The sequence below is a fragment of the Chamaea fasciata genome, unplaced genomic scaffold (assembly GCF_029207755.1).
Source record: "Chamaea fasciata isolate MVZ Bird 193981 ecotype frontalis unplaced genomic scaffold, bChaFas1.0.hap1 SCAF_10, whole genome shotgun sequence".
Classification (NCBI taxonomy): domain Eukaryota; kingdom Metazoa; phylum Chordata; class Aves; order Passeriformes; family Sylviidae; genus Chamaea; species Chamaea fasciata.
This window is the reverse complement of record NW_027094095.1, coordinates 26,694,399-26,713,014: the sequence shown is the minus strand read 5'-3', so window position 1 is coordinate 26,713,014 and position 18,616 is coordinate 26,694,399. Positions and strand designations below refer to the sequence as shown.

General features: G+C 38.6%; 1 protein-coding gene across 5 annotated transcripts in view; it reads left to right on the top strand.

Annotated features, from left to right (window-relative positions):
• EPS15 (epidermal growth factor receptor pathway substrate 15) overlaps window positions 1–18,616 on the top strand; it is a 68,468-nt gene that overhangs the window by 35,356 nt on the left and 14,496 nt on the right. For all 5 annotated transcript variants that reach the window (XM_066192805.1, XM_066192802.1, XM_066192803.1 and 2 more), the window contains 7 exons: window positions 248–442; window positions 1,926–2,071; window positions 2,860–3,019; window positions 6,402–6,487; window positions 11,781–11,853; window positions 16,477–16,638; window positions 17,291–17,488. In XM_066192805.1, the coding sequence (XP_066048902.1) occupies window positions 248–442; window positions 1,926–2,071; window positions 2,860–3,019; window positions 6,402–6,487; window positions 11,781–11,853; window positions 16,477–16,638; window positions 17,291–17,488 (1,020 nt within the window). The remainder of the gene's footprint in view (window positions 1–247; window positions 443–1,925; window positions 2,072–2,859; window positions 3,020–6,401; window positions 6,488–11,780; window positions 11,854–16,476; window positions 16,639–17,290; window positions 17,489–18,616) is intronic.

Sequence of the window (18,616 nt, the reverse complement as noted above, 5' to 3'; positions counted from 1 at the left end):
TTTAATGTTCTAAAAGATACTGAACTTCACTTGCTAAGCACTGATCCTCAGAAGGAAGTGGTAATGAAAAACACAATTTAGAGGGCAATGAGCTGCCTCAATTGAGGGATTTGTGAAGGGGAAACATAATTAAAAAACTGCTACAAAGTTATTTGTTAATTAATTCTTTAGTATCTCTCTCTATATATGTATGTATATTTCTAATATATTTACATCCACATGCTTTTTTTTTTTTTCCCTTATTCAGGCCATGTTTTTGGTATACTGTGCTTTGGAGAAAGAACCAGTGCCAATGTCCTTGCCTGCAGCTTTGGTGCCACCGTCCAAGAGAAAACCTCTCAGTGTTCCAGGAGCAATGCCATTAATACCATCTTCAACCAAAGAGTCTCATCAGTCCTTGCCACCTGTGGGCATTTTAGCTGCCAAAACACCATTAACACAGGTACAGTTCTGAAATTACTGGGGAGCAGAAAATTTCTGCTCTTAGTGCTGTGGTTCAGGGACTGCCTGAATGGAGAAACTTGATACAGGTTTTTAGTTTGCTTCTCGCCCTGTTGGTTGGTTTTAGGAGGCTTATGGAGACCAGATGGAGAGGTGTAAAATTTACCCTGTTTTACTTTTCCTAGATGTCTTCAGATATAAACAATTGGATAAAATAATATTGTTAAGTACAGATTTGGAAGTTATTTTAAAAACAAATAATTTCAAGCTCAACAAAAAATATTAGTCCAGGTACACATTTACAGAGCACAAGTTTTCTGGATGAAGATTGATTAAAATGTGGACACGTTCTTAAAGCAGATTGTGGCAGTCATTATGTGTGTGCATGTGTGCAATTTGGAGAAGACATGAATTAAAATGGAAGACATAAATGCAAGCAATGGGAAAAGGAAACAAAAGGTCCAGCATATCCACCTGCACACAGGAGGTTTGATTTTTGTTCTGAATGTGATTATTAGGCAGCTTGATGCCTCTTACCCTCCCCAGGCATCTTATTTACTCCTCATCATTTTACAGTCCAAAAATTGGGAAATGTCTTTCCAAGTAGCTTATATATAACTTGTTCTATGCAAAATAATAAGAAAAAAATTGATAGGAGTATTTAAGTACTTTGGTACTTAATGCATCAGATGCAGCTTGGATTTTTGGGTACCCTTATTTGAGTAATCAGTAAGAAATTGGCATCTTAATTTTGGAGGTGCCAAGGTTTTAATCTGGAAATTTCCTTGCCTGAGGATAAGTCTTGCTGTATGTATTGCAAAGCAGTGCCATTCTGTGTGAGTTTGTATATAGCACCATTTGGGAGTCATCTGTTAATTGTCTGTGTACACTGAAATTAATTAGCATCCATACATGCACTTGAACCTGTTTTCACTCAAAAAACCCCAGACATCTTTATATTAGCTGAATGTTGTGACAAATTGCTCAAGTAACAGAAGTGGCTTTAATTCCCAACTTCACCTTGTTCAGATGTAAGTTCTTCAACTTAGAATGTGCCCAACTATTAACAGCCTGGGCTTGAGCAGCTCTCTGGTCTCTCCAGCTAAAGCTTCCCAGCTGTGTAAAGGGGAGTAAAATTGATAGGGCCAGACTGTCAGCAGGACTGTGACTGAGCACAGTGATGAGGGAGGAGATCCAGCCCCCAAGGAATGCCTTTGTTGCATAGGCACAAGGGCAGAGCAGCACCAAGCAGCCTGGGTGCTTCACTGAGGGAGTTGCTTCAGTTCTACTTTTGTGGTTGCTTGAGGGTCTCTTCAGGTCTGTTTAGGAGGATAAAACTGTTATATGAACTAGGCACCTGTATCACTTTTTTAAAATCTGTGCTGTAGTCCTTGAATTAGTAAGTCTGAACTGGAAACAGAACTTGCCTGTATCTTAGTGTTGTGATTTTGGGTTTTTTCCTTTCCATCCTCATCCCCCTTCAGTGGGTCGTGTCGCCTGCAGACAAAATTAAGTACGATGAGATCTTTGTGAAAACTGACAAGGACATGGATGGATTTGTGTCAGGTGTGGAAGCCAAAGAACTGTTCCTGAAAACAGGACTGCCTTCTGCTCTCCTTGCACATATCTGGTACGTTTTTTTTCCTGTGACAGCTGTGTAGATGATGGCATAGTTCTCACTTCTTGCTATGCTGACATTTCTGAAAGTGACATTTCTGTATGTAATAGCATGGCCTATCAGTGATCATTTACTTGCTTCTGCCCTGGGACAGGAATGGGTGGAAATCAGGTTTATGCCTGAACACAGAGTGTTACAAATACTGCATTTCAGCTATCTCTGTGTATTTAAGACATCACATCATCACAGGTATCTGATCACTGATCCTGCCCGTATACTGGGAAAGGAAATTGTTTCTATAAAATGGTTAGCATGCAAGATTTATGTCCCATCTCATTCTCCAACATGTCTTTCCTTACAGCTATGCATTCGATTAGCAATGCTCATTACAGCAATGCCTTCATTACACTCACTGCTCTTTTAATTCTTTCCTCACTATGAGCTGTTGCAGGGTGCTCTGATAGGAACAACTTTTTTCTCTTTTCCCCCAAGTTATGGTTAGCACAACTGCTAATTCAGGAAAATCAGGAAAATGTAAATAAACTTGTGTTAGTTCTGAAGGTTGCTAGCGACCTACAGCCCTGATTGTGCTTTTCACCAGAGCACAGCTGTGGGGCTCAACATGCGAAGTGAAAGTGGCTGTGTGTGTTTGAGTGATGGTTCCTATGACTAGAGTTTTGTTTTAGAAGAGGAGGTACACCCTAGCAATTTTCACTTTTGTAAATGACAGCAACTACACTAAATAAGGCTGTACTTGGAGAAATGAGGATTTTTTAAATTTCATGTACATCTCTGTACAGGGCTCTCTGTGACACCAAGGACTGTGGGAAGCTTTCGAAGGAACAGTTTGCTTTGGCTTTCTATTTAATTAATCAGAAGTTAACGAAGGGCATTGATCCACCTCAGGCTCTGACTCCAGAAATGATTCCACCTTCAGACAGGGGTGTCAGTTTACAGAAGGTAAGGATGGGTTTGGCATTTTTGGTGTAAATCTCAAACAAATGTTAATTTCAAAGGCTACAGCAAGAAGCAACCTCAAGTGCTGGCATATCCTAAATTTATCATAATATCAGGAAGAAAACAAATCTTAGGTGCAAAGAATTGACAAAATCTTCCATTCATATTTCAAAATGAAGCTGTCATTTATTACACCTGCCAACCAAGCAGAGAGATCTTAAGTTGGGAAAGCATTATTTTCTCTTTTGAAAGAATAATCCTTCTGCTGCCATTTTAAAGAAATTTGAGTTTCCATGTCAAGTGACATGCACAAGTCAGTGCTTTTCTCCTAAAGGTTCAGTTACCTTTTTTACATCCGTCTTTTTCAATAAGTTTGGAAACAACGTGAACTGAAAGTTTAGAGTTATTTAAAGTTTTAAAAGTAAATGGTCCTCCATTTTATACCTCACAGATAGTTTAGGTATCTCCATAGTCTGTTGGTTTGCCATCTATCTTAATCCAGCAGTAAGCTGTACCTCAGCAGTTCAATTTGTAGCTATCAAAATGTCAGAGGTCATCACAAATTCTTGCGTGTTTTACACATCATGAAGTCTGATGTGAATTACCTTTTCTTGGTTGTGCAATACATTGACCTAATTCTACAACTTTCTTGAACAGAATGAAAAATTAGCACCTGAAAAAATGAAACTCAAAATTTGGCACTGCTTTTTTGAGTTTCTGTAACTGGTATCTTAATTCATTTTTACATTCTGTTTTTAAAAAGTAATTGCTTTATTTGCAACTCTACTAATCTTTTTTGTATGTTTGCTTTCCTTTCTATGTCTCTTTTCTAGTTTGGACTGTTTTTTCCATTCTGCACCACTCTGCTTTTCATCCTTATTATTCTGTCAGTTTGTTAACTCTGCTTTCTCAAGGTTAGAGAAACTTTGCTTTTCTAATATTTACTGTCTGTTGGTTTAATAATGAGCATCCTTCTAAGACTCTCACATAGTCACGAATTAGCTCAGCACTTCTCTCAAGTGTCACTGTGTGTTGGTCATCTGGAATAACCCCGAGGTTCTCCCTTGAGTCCAGACCTCTGGGGCTGTTCCTGCTGGCTGCCTAAACTGAAAAGAGAAAAAGCTGTGTCTTCCTGGTGAAATTACAGGGGAAGTGGTGACAGAGCAGTAGCCCAATGTGGCATTTGCCAGTTGTCGGTAGGATTAATACTCACAGATTTATTGACGATATCGCGGAAAATTGAGTGATTAGAAAGCATTAGATGAGCTCAGTGTTGGTTACTGCTGTTCTGTGGATTTAAATTGATTTTATAAAACTCTCAAAGACATCAGTGTGGTTTTTATTTCATCACTAACTTAAGTGATGAGTAAGAATATTGTGTAAGAAGGTAAGTTAGCTTTCAATTAGCTCTGTAAATCCTTAACAAGAGATTTTTATACTAAAATGAGCTGAACCTTCAGCTCATTTTGAGCTTTTTCAAAAGAGGTGTTGTCTTGTTGATATGAAAGAACTTTTTTGTCCAAGATTATTGCTCAAGATTTGAACTCAAAGGATTGAGTCAGTAGGCAGTAGATACAGGGTTTTTGCTGGTTTTCTTCATGTGGTGTAGCTTACATAGTAAAAAAACCCCCAAAACACCAACTTAGGCTTCATCTTCTGAGTTGACCCATACAAAGGTGATAGCAGAAATATCAGTAAGTAAAGTGGTATTCATTATGGTTTGAAACTTGTTGCTGTGTTTCTTTACCTAGAACTGTTTGTGGTCACTGCTTGCATGACAAGCCATAAAAATGAAACTTTTATGTAAGGTCCTCTCAAAAAATTTTGATGGGAATTTCCTTTTACTACAACTTTGAGTTAAAAATGGGAGGAGCTGTTTTGCATGCATGTTGCAGTGTAGTAACGGCAGCCTATGGTTCTAACTTGTCCTTGTTAACATGTGTACTTAGGCTAAAAAATGTCGGCTTTTGTGTTCCTGCCCCCCCACCAGCTCTCCTGAACAATTGAAAATAAGATTGAACTACATTTTCCTCAAGTTTGATGTTGGCATTAGTGTGCAGAATTTCTTAAACTGGAGGTCTGGAAAAAAATTTTCTTGCAACTAATATTTCCATCTGTTCCTTCTATCCTTGTCCTAGGGAAGTAAAAACTCCACTGGAATGCCATGACCAACTCGGCAAAACTGCTGTGTAATTCCTGTAGAACAGGACTGGACATCATAGCTAGTTTTCCCATTTGAGCTGTACACTAACCAGTTTAAGAATAGCTGTGTGGTTGATTGGTTGGTTTTTTGGTTGTGTTGGGGTTTTTGTTGTTTGGGGGTTTTGTTTTGGTTTTTTTGGAGGTGTTTTTGGTGTTTGTTTGTTTGGGTTGGTTTTTTTTTTTATTCCCAGTCCATACCACTTGTGATAGTAAAATATGCATGAATAGTCTGCAGCTCTGCTGAATAATTCTCTCAGCCACAGTGTACTCATAGCTCTTGGGTTTTTTTCCTTCCCCAGAGTGTCAGTTTGAGTAAGCACATAGTTAATGGCATCTTGATTTATCTGTAGAGAAACTTCAGCATTTATAAACTTCTGCGTTATTTTGGGGGTATCACTTGTCTTTTTAAATTACATGTATATACTTGTCCTCGGAATGTTGTGTTTGTCCTGGATGACTTCATTCAAGATTTGAAGGAACTGGTGTGTTTATAGGAGGTAGCTACAATGGTTGTTGATTTCTAAGCATGTTCATGTTGTGACAAGGCACAGAAGAATAATTACAGCATTTGTAATTTCTGTCTTCAGCATTTGTTCTCTATCCACTTATGTGTACTTTTTTTGAAACAAATAATTTGTCTTATAAAGACATTAAGTAAATGGGAACTCATGGGTATAAGTTACTTTGAATAATCAAAGTTTTGTTGAGTACTCTGGAGGTTCGTGTTGAACGAGCTCAGTATCCCTTAAAGCCTTGTAAATCAGTGGCTGTACTCTGCAACATGAGGATCACCAGGGTGAAGAAATATAGAAGTAGTAAGCAAACCTCTCTCAAATGAATGCTAGGAAACCACCTAAACACTAACTGTCAGATAAGTCTTATTTTAGGACAAGATTCTATGGTTTTTGGTATGATTAGATAGTGATGTGCTTTTGTGGAAGGTGTCTTCAAGGGTGTGCAGGAGAGAAACTCTCTTTGAATTGAGCTGTCTCCCTGCTTTGGCTGTATGTTGTGTTCTCAGCATCTGTACTCTTTCGGGGTTTCTAAGATTGAAGGTTTGAAATACAACGCTACCAGCAGTTGTTACAAGAGGATAGCTCATGTTGCCACAAAAAGCAAAGTGAATGTAGTAGTTGAACAGCATAAGCTCTAGACTAACAGTATTTATTTTTTTATCTTTCAGAGTACTCAAGGACCGAATTCTGTAGCAGATTTTTCTGCAATTAAAGAACTTGATACATTAAACAATGAAATTGTGGACCTGCAGAGGTACGTATGGGAGGAACAGCCAGAGTTGCCTGGGATTCAGTTGTGCTATTTACTGTTTTTTAAAGAACAATTCAGTACACAAGAGAAAAGCAGGCAGCAATACCACAGCATGTCTGTAGAGCTGTGTGACACTGCTGCTCTCTGTTCACTCGCACAGAGTGCAGTTAATGACAGCAGGACTGTGAAGGGTCTGTCCCTCAGGGTGTGCCTTCAGGGTGTGTTTCAGAGAGCTGTGTGTCTCAGAACCTGACATGGAGATATTCTCCATCGTTCATCTTTATTGGCAGATGTGAATGAAGCAAATCTTTAGGATGCTGGAACCATATATAAAGGGTTTTAGTTGTCTTTTATTTGTAGAGGGCATTCCAAGGGACTTGGTTTTGGTGGCAGTAAGGAAGTGAGATGGAAAAGGTCAGTAAGTACGCAGGATAGGGAGTGGGAAGATGACTGTGCATGGACTTCTGCTAGGGTGTTGATGGGGGTAAAGATGAGGATGCTTCTCTTGTGTCATAAAATAAACTACTGGACTGAGGAAAATTGTTTTGGTGACTGCAGACTCTTGGATTCCATTAATTATTTCTAAGGTAATTAAGATGACTTCAAGTGACTAAGAAAATCAAATTCAAATATTTTCTGTAGTCTTGATCATGCTCTTGAGACAGCAAGTATTTTTCTTCAGTGTTTTTCTTGTTACTATCATAAATCTACTGAAAATTCTATTAAGAACAGTAAATTCTCCTATTTTTTAAGTGCTGGTGCTTTGTCATAATGAAGTCTGCCTCTCTAATTCATGTCACTTGTGGGAAGGATTTAACTTGGCAGTGTGTCAGAGCACAGTCTGTTTCTTAAATGTATAAATATTTTTTCACTTCACTTGCTTATTCTCTCTTATTACTCCCACTGCCTCCTTGCTTCTCCCTGCTCTGCCTCCACTGTTCTTCAGGTTATATTAATTCCAGTTTTGGACACTCACATTTATTTATTAACCTGAAATAGGATTTACAACTGTGTATATTTATTGTTGGTGTCTTAGAGGGAAATAAATTGTTGGCTGGCATGAATTTTTAGATTAAGTTGGTTTTCAGTAGGTGGGCTTGCAGCCTAACATACAAGCCAGGCTGTTTGAGTCTGGTTTTCTTTTCTTACTGTGAAGGAACCACGGCCTTTAAAAAGTCACTACTTTCTTTCCACACATTTCTTGAGGGGTAGATATACATTGACAATTATTTTAAATTGAATGATACTGGATTGTTGAAGATAGGGTAGGGACAACTCTTAATGTGCATTTGTTTTTATAAAGGGGAAATTTACTTTGATATGATTTAGAGGTTCAGAACAGAATGGGATTAAAAATGTGCTAAATGTAGGAAACTTTTAATCTTTGGTAATTCCACATTTCTGTTACAACGGGTGAAGTATATTTTCAGACTTGATAGTTGTCATATAAAAATGTAATTTAAACTGAAGTTACTTCTGTTCATTATGAAACAGGATAGATTATTCAGCTGTTGGACTCAATATGTAAGAATTCTAGTCTCTGACTCCATTGAGAAGTGTCCAAGAACTGCATTTTTGAGACCCAGTAGTAGAATTCAAATCTATTTTTGAAGTGCACTTCAGAAAAAAATAAAAAAGGCAGGAGAGGAAATGGCCAAAAGAATGACAATGTGTGGAAAGCAGCTTTTGGAGAGACTGAGTAAAGAATACATAGGTAATGTCTTTGTGGCTCAGCAGTTGTGTGTGGGAAAGCAGTCTGGTGGCCAATAGCTTTGTTAATATGATAAATATTAGGAGAGTGGAGGTTGAGGATCAGATGAAGAATAAAGTGCAGAGCACTTATTAGGGAGGATAATACCCCTCTGGTGGGGGGAATGATTGGCCTTGGGCTGTTGTGGAACCTGCATCATTTTGAGCCTGTTAGTGCTGCTGTCTCTTAGATTCTTTTCCAGTTGCACTATATTTTTAGAAAGCTGTTTGAGGCTTTTCTTGATAAGTATGGTCAGAGGCTGGACCAGATGTTCTCAATATTCTTTTTGAGCCATAAAACCTTTTTCTTCCCCAACAAACCCAACCTTGCTTTCTTGCTTTCAAAGTTAGTGATGGCCCACAAATTCACGGAATTTCTTCAGGCTTTACTGGCACTACGTTCTTCTCTAATCATGAGGAGTAATTGAGCTGAACTTGGGATATATCACCAGAGATGTCATCCTTCACATACACTGGATGGCAACATTTAAATTGTCTTGAATTATAAATCAGGTTAAAAGGATCCTAAAGCTGGTGAATTGGTCTCTCAATAGCAATGTAAGAGCAAAGCATCCCCCAGAAAAACAGGGCAATCTCTCCCTGCCATACACTTGCATCAGACCTTTTCAACCCTGTTTCAAATTTCAGAGATCTACATCACCTTAGAGATGCAAAGAACTTTAAGGTAGGATAGATCATTTCTACTCAACCCCTGCTTTGGAAGTCACTGAGCTGTTGCAGCAGAAGAGGTTGTGAGTAACAAATGTTAGAAGAAACAAGGCAAACCCTTGGCATGTTTTCTAGTATTGCCAAACTGAATACTACTACATTAGGAATTCCCAAAACTACAAATGTATGTGAAAATAAAAAAATTTGGGCCACTATGTAGATAATGGTACACACTCTGTGAGTAGCCATCATCTTATTATGGAAAAGAGCTATGATTTTTTTTGCTTTTGCATCTAAGGTGATTCAGCGTGGCCAAGGTTGAATGTTTGGCTCGAATGCCTCTGCTGACACAGGGACTTTGCAGTTCTCAGCTATGACAGATATTTGCAGTGTGCTGGCTCCCATTTATAAATGACTCCATTCACAAATTAGTATTAAATTTAGGGATTTAGTAAATCATGAAGCATCTGTATGGGAGAAACCATCTATTAGTCATTGCTTTTAGTTTATTTGGTATGAGGTTCTCCCAACCTGACTGCTATTAAAATGCATGGGGAAATTTTATTGCTTTCAAAAATTGACTTGAATTGGTTACAAGTGTCCTTTGTTGGCAAGACCACAGTTCTTTTTGGATTGCTTTTTGGACATAGTAAGGGACTTCGTGATCCAGGAAATCTGTCATATCCAGTAAATCAATTTTGTTACTTGTTTTTGGTTCTCTCAGTTGCTGAGCATTCCTACAGGGGCATAGCAGATAGTTTGTAAAAGAAATGGAGGCATTCAGAAGAATTAGTGAATTAAGTAGGTCTGTGTTGTCTTTTCTTTGTAACAAAGAGGCATTTCTGGGGGGAGGAGGGGATGTGTTATGTGTAGACTATATACACTCAGCTTGTTTTCCTTTGCCTGAGACTGCTGCCCAAGCTTTTCTTGTTCTGCCTGACAATACTTCTTTCACTTGATTCTTTCCAATTCACTGTTTGTGCTCTGATTTGGCTCATGGAAGTGCCAGTGGGTGGGTGTTGTATCCTGTTGCTTAGTCCAGATTGCAAGGATTTAGGTACCTGGCTTGTGTTGAAGTACAAAGGAAGTGATCTGCATCTCTGACAGTCTTGGGCACATCAGTGACAGTAATCTGGAAAGGCTGTATATTAACCGCACATACCTGCTTGCAGTTCTATTTCTTGCTCAGTTTTCCCACCCCAGCAGGAAAAATAACAAGTATTTGTTTTCCTACTCTCTTTTATCATCAGTCAGGAAGAATTTATATGAATGTTGGCTGTGCTTGATGGTGTTTGAGGGCTTGAAGGTATTTTTCAGCCTGATTTGTACATAGATCTGTAGAACTGCTTTATTGAGACCTTTGTTCATGGAAAGTTACGGAAGCCAAAGCAAAAAAGCTTGTTTCAAGCCTGTGTTGCCATGTTTTAAATATCTAAGTACAATTATGCTACAGATGCTTGTTGAGCTAGAAGAGTGTGCTGTAGCTTTGATTGAAAAGGTAAAGATTTTTTTTAGAATTTCCAGCTTCTGGTGAATGAGGAATGAGGAATTTTATGAAACTTGAAGGATCACACTTAACAGAATAAATAGCCTTGATCTTCAAAGTTCCTCTTTCCACATCTTTCCTTTTCCTTCCATTTAAACTTCCCCTTTGGGCATAATCAGAAAGTTGCTCTCTAATCACATAATAAGAAAAATAATAGCAGAGTATAATCTATAGTAGTTATTTGTCAGAACAAATGTTAATTTAAGATCTGACATCTGTGTTCTTTTTATCTTCCATTGTGTGTGGTTTAGCAGTAAACAGAACTTTCTTAGCTTGAGTAAAGAGAATTTAGAGTAGACCTGCTTTACTTCAAATAAGAGTAAAAAAATCAATGGTTTTAGATTGATTAACAATCTGCTGCTATTAAAATATGAAGTTCCTTAATTTCAGTGTATACCGGTAATACAATCAAATAACTTTTCACTATGGTATTTCATTTAGAAAGGTTAGGTGTGTTCAAATTATAACTTCAATGTGTGTGCTGATTTATTAAGAGTCCTTAAGAAAGTAAATGTCTACAGAAGATTGTGTAAAAACTGTAGCGCCTAATGTTTTTCTGCATCTGTGAAAGGAGAAAAGATTCCATATGCTGTCTAGAGAGAAACCCTCATGATTTTTTAATAACAGTAACACTTCTGAGTTGTATGGGTTTTTTCCCTTTCGTAAAGCTATTGTTCTGTCTGACTGATGAGAATTTATTGATGATAATTCCCCTGTCATCAGCCGTCACTTAAACTTGAATAAATGTCTGTAGAGGCAGGCTTGATATGACACAGCAAATCACTCCATGTGGTGTGTCTGAGCAGATCGTGATTCCAGCAAGCCAAGCCAACCTTCCTGTTCCTGCCTGAGCTTCCCAACAGACAGATCCAAAATCTGACAGGCCAAGGGCATTAATGGGCTCTACTGGCCTGTGGGAGTGTTCCCTGGCTGCTGTGAGCACAGGCATCGCTGTGTTTGCAGGGGTTAATAGATGGAATCTGATGCAATCCCTCCCACTTTTCCTAGCAGTTTTCATTAGACAAGTGCTCCATAGCAACAGTGAGATCACTGGAGACAGTATTTCATTGATTTCTGCCTCCCGCCCCCTTCCATTTTTGAGCCATTCTTATCACTGGAGTGCAGTTGGTGGAAAGACAAGGGGGGTTTATGCAGAACACTTATGTGGGCTTCTGTCTTGTAAATAATTTGGAAAGCAGAAAACCCTCACATCTTTTGTGTTTAATGTTTCACTATGTATTTAAAGAGAGATACAGGCTTAGGGGGCTGGATAACTGTACCTGCTGTAGCTGATGTTCTTAAGTATTCTTGCATTGTTTGCTGGTCTTCCAGGGAAAAGAATAATGTAGAGCAAGACCTGAAGGAGAAAGAAGATGCCATCAAGCAGAGGACAAGTGAGGTCCAGGTAAATAAAATAACAAATTGTTGTTCAGACACCTGATATTGCACCATGTGCTGTTTTAATGACGGTGGGATTGCTGAGTCTTTAGATCATGTCACTTATCCAGTAAAAAGAAAAAAAAAATAATTGGTGGTTAAGAAAAAGTATATTTTGAAGTGTATTTTCTGTATAATTTTGGGGTTGTGTAGGTGTGTCTATTTATATAAGTGTGCAAGCTCCTATAGGATATATTGCATGCATGGAGTTTTAAATGAAAAATATTACAAAAGAATAGATTTTTCTTTCTTGCTTTTTTATTTTTAAACAAGAATATCTACTGTGTAATTAAAACTAAAGAGGACACTGTAGCACTGTAAATTAATTAATAAACTTAAGTGGCTGAATTAAAAGGGCTTGTGTATAGGGCTGCTTCTTAAGACGCAGTAATTACCAGCTTGGGAGAAATGTTGCCTCAAGTTAATTTTGCCTAATATAAGTGAATTTTAAAAAGAATCTGTTGATTTTTTTTGAAAGGATAGTACTGAATTTCTTGAATATCTGAAAATCTAAATTTATAAGTGTTTTGCAGACATTAAAAATTATGCAGGCAGCATCAGTGTTTAGAGTGCTGACAGACTAGCCAAGCTCTGAATTAAATATTCCAAAACAATATTTCAATTAAATTTTCAGTTGCTGTTTTAAAGAAAAGTCTCCAGTGTGATATCTGGCGACTTCTATTTATTTCTAAATTTATTTTAAGAATCTATCATTTTGCATAACCTTTACTTAAGAGTAAATAATGCAAGATTTCAGCATTTCAATTTCGGTTGGGCTGAAAAGGAGCTAATGTGTTACAAGAGTCGTGAATTTTGTGCAGGGTGATTTAATATCCTTGGAGCCTGGATGATAATTAATAGTGTGACCTTTGAGGAGATAATCAGATGCTGGCCTGTTGGTCATGCTGGCAGCAGCTCCAGCAGCTGCAGGAATGCGTGTGGAAGTTGCCCATGCCTGTGCTCCACTGTCATTCCCCTCCCCACCCTGCAGATTCCTTTTCCCACTGTTCACAGAATTCTCAGGGGTGTTTCTGGCTTTGCACACAAGATTATTTTGTTGGTGTCTTCTGGAATCTGTGTTTGCTCATATGAGGGTTGAGTTCTCTAGTGCCTTTGCACAAAAGGTTTGTAAGCTGGATAAAAAGCTTACCTTGAATGTTACAGTGTCATCCCTGTGTCTGACATGCAGTAGCATCACAGAAGCCCCTGAGTCTCTGTATCCTGAGCAGTGGTGTTGGGAGCAGCTGTCTCAGGTCTTTAACCTGTTAGTGGTCACACAAGCTGTTTGTTAAATATTGTTAGAGTTCTGTCAGTCTGCAAAAAAGGAACAATTTATTATTGGCTTGTCAGAAGAATGAGAAACCTCCGGGATCAAACAGGAAATGGCTGCAGCCTTTATTTAATCTGGTGGCCCTTTATCTTTTCTTATCCCTGACTGGTGGTGGACCTGCATGTTTCAACAAACTTTCTAGAACTTCAGAGAATAATGTGACAGACTAAGGTTATCTTTGCCTCATGTTTTTTTCTTCTGGTTTTATTTTGATGAGGACATTTCTAAAGACGGTCTACAAAACCAGTTTGCTCTAACCTGCCTCCTTGCTTCAAGCTAGCTTTGTGGCATGACACTTCAGGGTTTCTGATACCAGAATTCCTTCCACAGACCTATTTGTAATCTCAAATATAGCCACAGTCAGTGGTCAATCAAACTGATCTGTATAGGAGGAAGGAAAGAATGATAGTTTTTTCTTCTATAAAATATTTTTGATAATACATAAACAGGTACTAATAAGCAAAGGCAGAAAAAGAGTTGTAAGGAAGATACAGCATATTGATGAGGTTTAATGTGCTTGTTAAATTATCAGCTCTTTAGTAGCAGAGACTAAGGGGTGTTTCCTCAATGTTACATGCACTGAGCATCCCTCTGAATTGGATTTTTTTTTTTATCTATTACCGTGCACCAATGCCATTAGAAAGTCAATGAAGTTTTACTTTTCTGTCCTCTTGCAGACTTAACATATTCTAGCACATGAATTGTCTTGGGAAGGACAGACTGGCAAACTATTAAATCCATTGTCCATGGAAATATGGATTCCTAAACTTTCCTTGTCCTACACTATATTGGCATAAAGATTTATAATGATCATAAATGTAATACAAGGATTACTATTACCATTAGAATGCCAACACCTCAAGTACCTGAGTAGTTTTCATTTAGAATCTTATTCAGTGCTTGAACATTAATATGCTGCTTCTGTGCTGAAAGGTGTTCTTTGAAATTGGAGCTTAATTGGAGCCTGGTTTACTTCATGAAGCATCTTTGAGTATTGTAGCCAATTTTGTGTGTTGTGTCTACTGCAGCCTTTAATTCTGGAGAGGTTAGGTTCATATGTGAACAAAAAACACCACGGGTTTTGGGTTTGGTTGGGTTTTTTCCTTCCTTTCTCTTCTGGCAGCCATCAGGCTTAGTTAGGTCTCTTCAGTGCTTCTCTACTGCTGTGCCTAGGACAGAAAAAAGTGTAGGTGATCTATATTTAGCTTATGTGGATGTGAATTCTGGCTTCCTTTAGGAAAAAGGAGGCTGAAGTCTCTTTAAGCTGTTACTTTTTTCCTCCACTGCTTGTGTTAAGTGTCAGCTGATTCTTGCTTTTCAAAGCCTTGTGAAAATGAATGGATCAAGAGTGTCCCAATTATCCAAGTCAGTAGCTGCTCTAAGAGCTTTTTGTGTGTGCGCTGTTTTTTCTCTCATGGGTTAGAAATAACCAGTCTTTTTCCGAGTCTGACTGCTCTGTACTGGCATACACTTCACTGAAATTAAATTTGATTTGGGGGGTTTTTGTGGGGGACTTCTTATGTTTTGATTTGGGAGATTTTTTTGCATGGTCCTGTGGTTGATTTTTAACGTAAAAGCATCTGTGATGTATCTTTGAGTGGCCCTCCAGTTGTCTTGAGGTTAGCTAATTCCCCAGCATCTGACTGCTGCAGCATATGCCTTTCTATTCCTGTCTGGCTTTTTGTCCTCATTACGTGGAGGTGTTAGCACACAACACATGGATAAACTGTCTCCCTCACCAAAAAGAACCCAAACAAAACACCCCTAGAAATGGAGAGCAGGATTGTAGCTTAGAGCAGCGCACTAACGTATGATTTAACCAGAATTTCATGTCTGCTTGTTTTCTTATCCTCTTTTTTTTTTTTTTTTGCTCTCTGTTCATTTTTTAGTGTTGTTGATGATTCTTTCTGAAATTGCTGTATTTTCTCAGAAAGGCTGCTGTCTTCTCTTTTCATCTAATACTTTTCCTTTTGTATTAATCCTTTTTGATCTCCCTGTATTATCTCTTCCTCTTGACTTTGATGATTCTTTCTTCTTCCTAATTTCTTTCCTTGACGTGTTTTTCAGTGTTATCTCTGTAGCTTGTTGAAGTATAACCATTCCTGTTGCTCAGAAATGAACTAATTATTTTATGATGCTATTTAATGTACTTAAAACACAAGACACATACTTGTTGCTCTTTCATAAATCAAAAGATTTCATATTGTTGCGTATGAAATGTGCATTTCTCATCTGTACTGATACACAGAAAATAAGTTTTTGGCTGATCCTTGCAAAATTGGGGGAAGGAATGCCCTAGGAGGCAGTGCATTTGGGTTAATCGTCTTTCACCATGCTCCAAAACACAGTTCCTATTTTTGGCCATGTGTTTTGAAGGGGGATGGAGCAGAATAAAGGATTTCTATTATCACAAAATCCCAGAATGGTTTGGGTTGGAAGGGGCTTCAAAGCCTATCTCATCCCAACCCCCTGCCATGGGCAGGGACACCTTCCACTATCCCAGGTTGCTCCAAGCCCCGTCCAGCCTGACCTTGGACACTTCCAGGGATGGGGCAGCCACAGCTTCTCTGGGCAACCTGTGCCAGGGCCTCACCACCCTCACAGCAAAGGATTTCTTACTAATCTCCCATCTAAACCTGCCCTCTGTCAGTGTGAAGCCATTCCCTTGTGTCCTGTTACTCCATGTCATGATAAAAAGTCCATTTCCAACTTTCTTGCAAGTGCCTTATAGTTCCTGGAAGGGGCTTTAAGGTGTCCCTGGAGCCTTCACTCCTCCAGGGTGAACAGCCCCAGCTCTCTCAGCCTGTCTTGGTAGCAGAGGTGCTCCTGCCCTCTGACCACCTTCAGGGACTCCTCTGGAATCACTCCAATAGGTCCATGTTCTTAGTAAGAAACTCAGTAAAACATAGTGCTAATGCACAGGACAGAGACACTGCAGCAGCCTGAATAAAGTCAGCTTTGAAATTCAAAATGAAAACCTGACCTCGCTGAGAGGAAAACAGTTCATCTGTGTGTTGGTACATGATCTCAATACTTCAGTGAGATTTGTTTTCCTGAAGAAAAGCAAAGGCAAACAACCTGATTATTTTTATGTCGTTGAATTAGAATCTGAGTGTACTTGCTTGTCTGGTATCCATGCAGGCTTCTGGAAGATATTTGTTGATCCTTTGAAATCTGGGTTAGCACTGCAGTTTGTACTGCAGAATTCAGTGGTTAGGGGGAGAGAGGGAACAAATGTCAAGCTGATGTGTTTTCTTTCAGGATCTCCAGGATGAAGTAAAGCGGGAGAGCAGTAATCTGCAAAAGCTGCAAGCTCAGAAACAAGAAGCGCAGGAAACCCTTAATGATCTTGATGAGCAGAAGGCCAAGTTGGAAGAACAACTTAATGACATCAGGCAGAAGTGTGCAGAGGAGGCCCATTTGGTAAGGTCTGGTGGCCAGTGCCCTTGGGAAGAGTAAATGCCTTGTCTTGAAGAACTCAGCCTTGCAGAGTTACAGTTGTTGGGGCAGGGAAAAAAACCTTAACGAATAAACAGCCTGAGTGTCAGGGTTTTGTCACCAACGGAGCATAGGAAACACATCACTCACTTCAGTGTTCCTAATTTAGTGTCAGTGTGTCCACAAACATATTGAGATATATTTGCACACAAATAAGGTTTAAAGCAAAATGGTTAGCAAAATTATGATACAATATTAATGTAGTTAGAACCACTAATTACTAGGACTGATTTCTTAGTGGTTAAAAAAATACCATCTTATGTAATTTTTTCTAACAAAAAGCCATTGTATTCCTTTAAGGTCTGAAATGATCTTTTCAATACTAGAAATATCTGTGTTGGTCAGAGGAACAGCTAAAATACTCTGTTCTTATTGAGACCAATAGAGAATTAACTGTTCATTCAGGTATGTTTTGTAATTTCTGCAGTAGCTATGAGATTTTTTACTTTTTCTGGTCATAAATAATAGTATTTGAATGTGTTTGGAAGTGTTGTTTGGGTATTTGGGCGTAGGTTTTGGGTTGGTTTTGTTGTTGTTTTTTTATTTTTTTACTTGAAATACTGTTCATTGGCTTTAGATTGCCATGCTGAAGGCTGAAATAACAAGCCAGGAATCAAAGATTTCAGCGTATGAAGATGAACTGACCAAAGCCCAAGAGGAGCTGAGTCGCCTGCAGCAAGAAACTGCAGAGCTGGAGCATTGCATAGAGTCTGGGAAAGCACAGCTGGGACCTCTTCAGCAACATCTGCAGGATTCACAACAGGAAATCAATTCAGTAAGGCAGTATGAAAGACCCACCCCCCAAAAAATATTTTAAGCTGGCAACCTTTAGTGTGGTTTGCCTTAAGGGGAAGGCGTTGTTTTCCTTTTTTTCTTCACTGTTTGTTCATGTCTTTAGTTACTTACACATGTGTTCTGTGCTCGTAGTTGTTAGGATTTTTAGAGGCTGACTTAAGTAACTCAAGATACTTCATGGTCTTTCTTCAAGATTATTAATTCAAGGGATTAATTTATTATACTCCATAGATAATTTGCCATAATGTAATGAATGAAAAATGGATAATGCAGACTTAAATTCTCTGTAGTTATTTAAGTTTTCACCCTCCATGGCCTGGGGCATACTCTTACTATTTTTTGATTTATGTGAAGTTGGTATAAAATTGCTGATAGCATTTACTTAGTGCATTGTTGAAAGGGGAAAGTGAGGTGGATGGAAGGAGAAATTGGGTTGAAATTAGACACTTGAGAGGCAGAGAGCCCTGTGGCTGCTGTTGCATGTACACTTTCAGTTTCTCTCTGTAATCAGTGGTTTGTTATTACTTTGGTGATGCCTGAGCTTGCATCCCTTTCCCCATGGTTCTCCTTCCCTGTTGCCAGCTGTGTTACGTATTAGCCACTCACACTGATACCAAGTTGAAAACAAAAGGCAAAAAGCCTTCCTTTGAGCCCTAGTAATGGCTGACTTCACGGTTGGTAATTTCACACAATTCACATCTGTAACTTGCTAATGAGTCTTATAACATTCATAATTTTAAAATATGGCTTTTAGTTTAGAAACTGAGAAGTAAACAAATGGATTTTTTTGTCATTTCATCACAGGTGGAGAGAAGGTAATACCATTTCAGTGTTTTTATGTGGCAAGACGTGCTTGCCATGAACAGCTTTGAGACCGATAATATAAGTGGTTATGCTTGACTGTACTACAGACATTCTTTTTACTAGGTTTTATAGCAGTACTCCGGATTTTATTGCTCTCGACTCCTAAATAAGGAACAGTAGATGCTTTGGTGCTTTAGGCAAGATTATCTAATGGCTGGTCTGAGGTCAGTTAACTTGAAAGACACCTGGTGGTGTTTTTGCTGACAGCCCAGTAACTCTGTTAGGTGACTGACCTAGCTGAGTT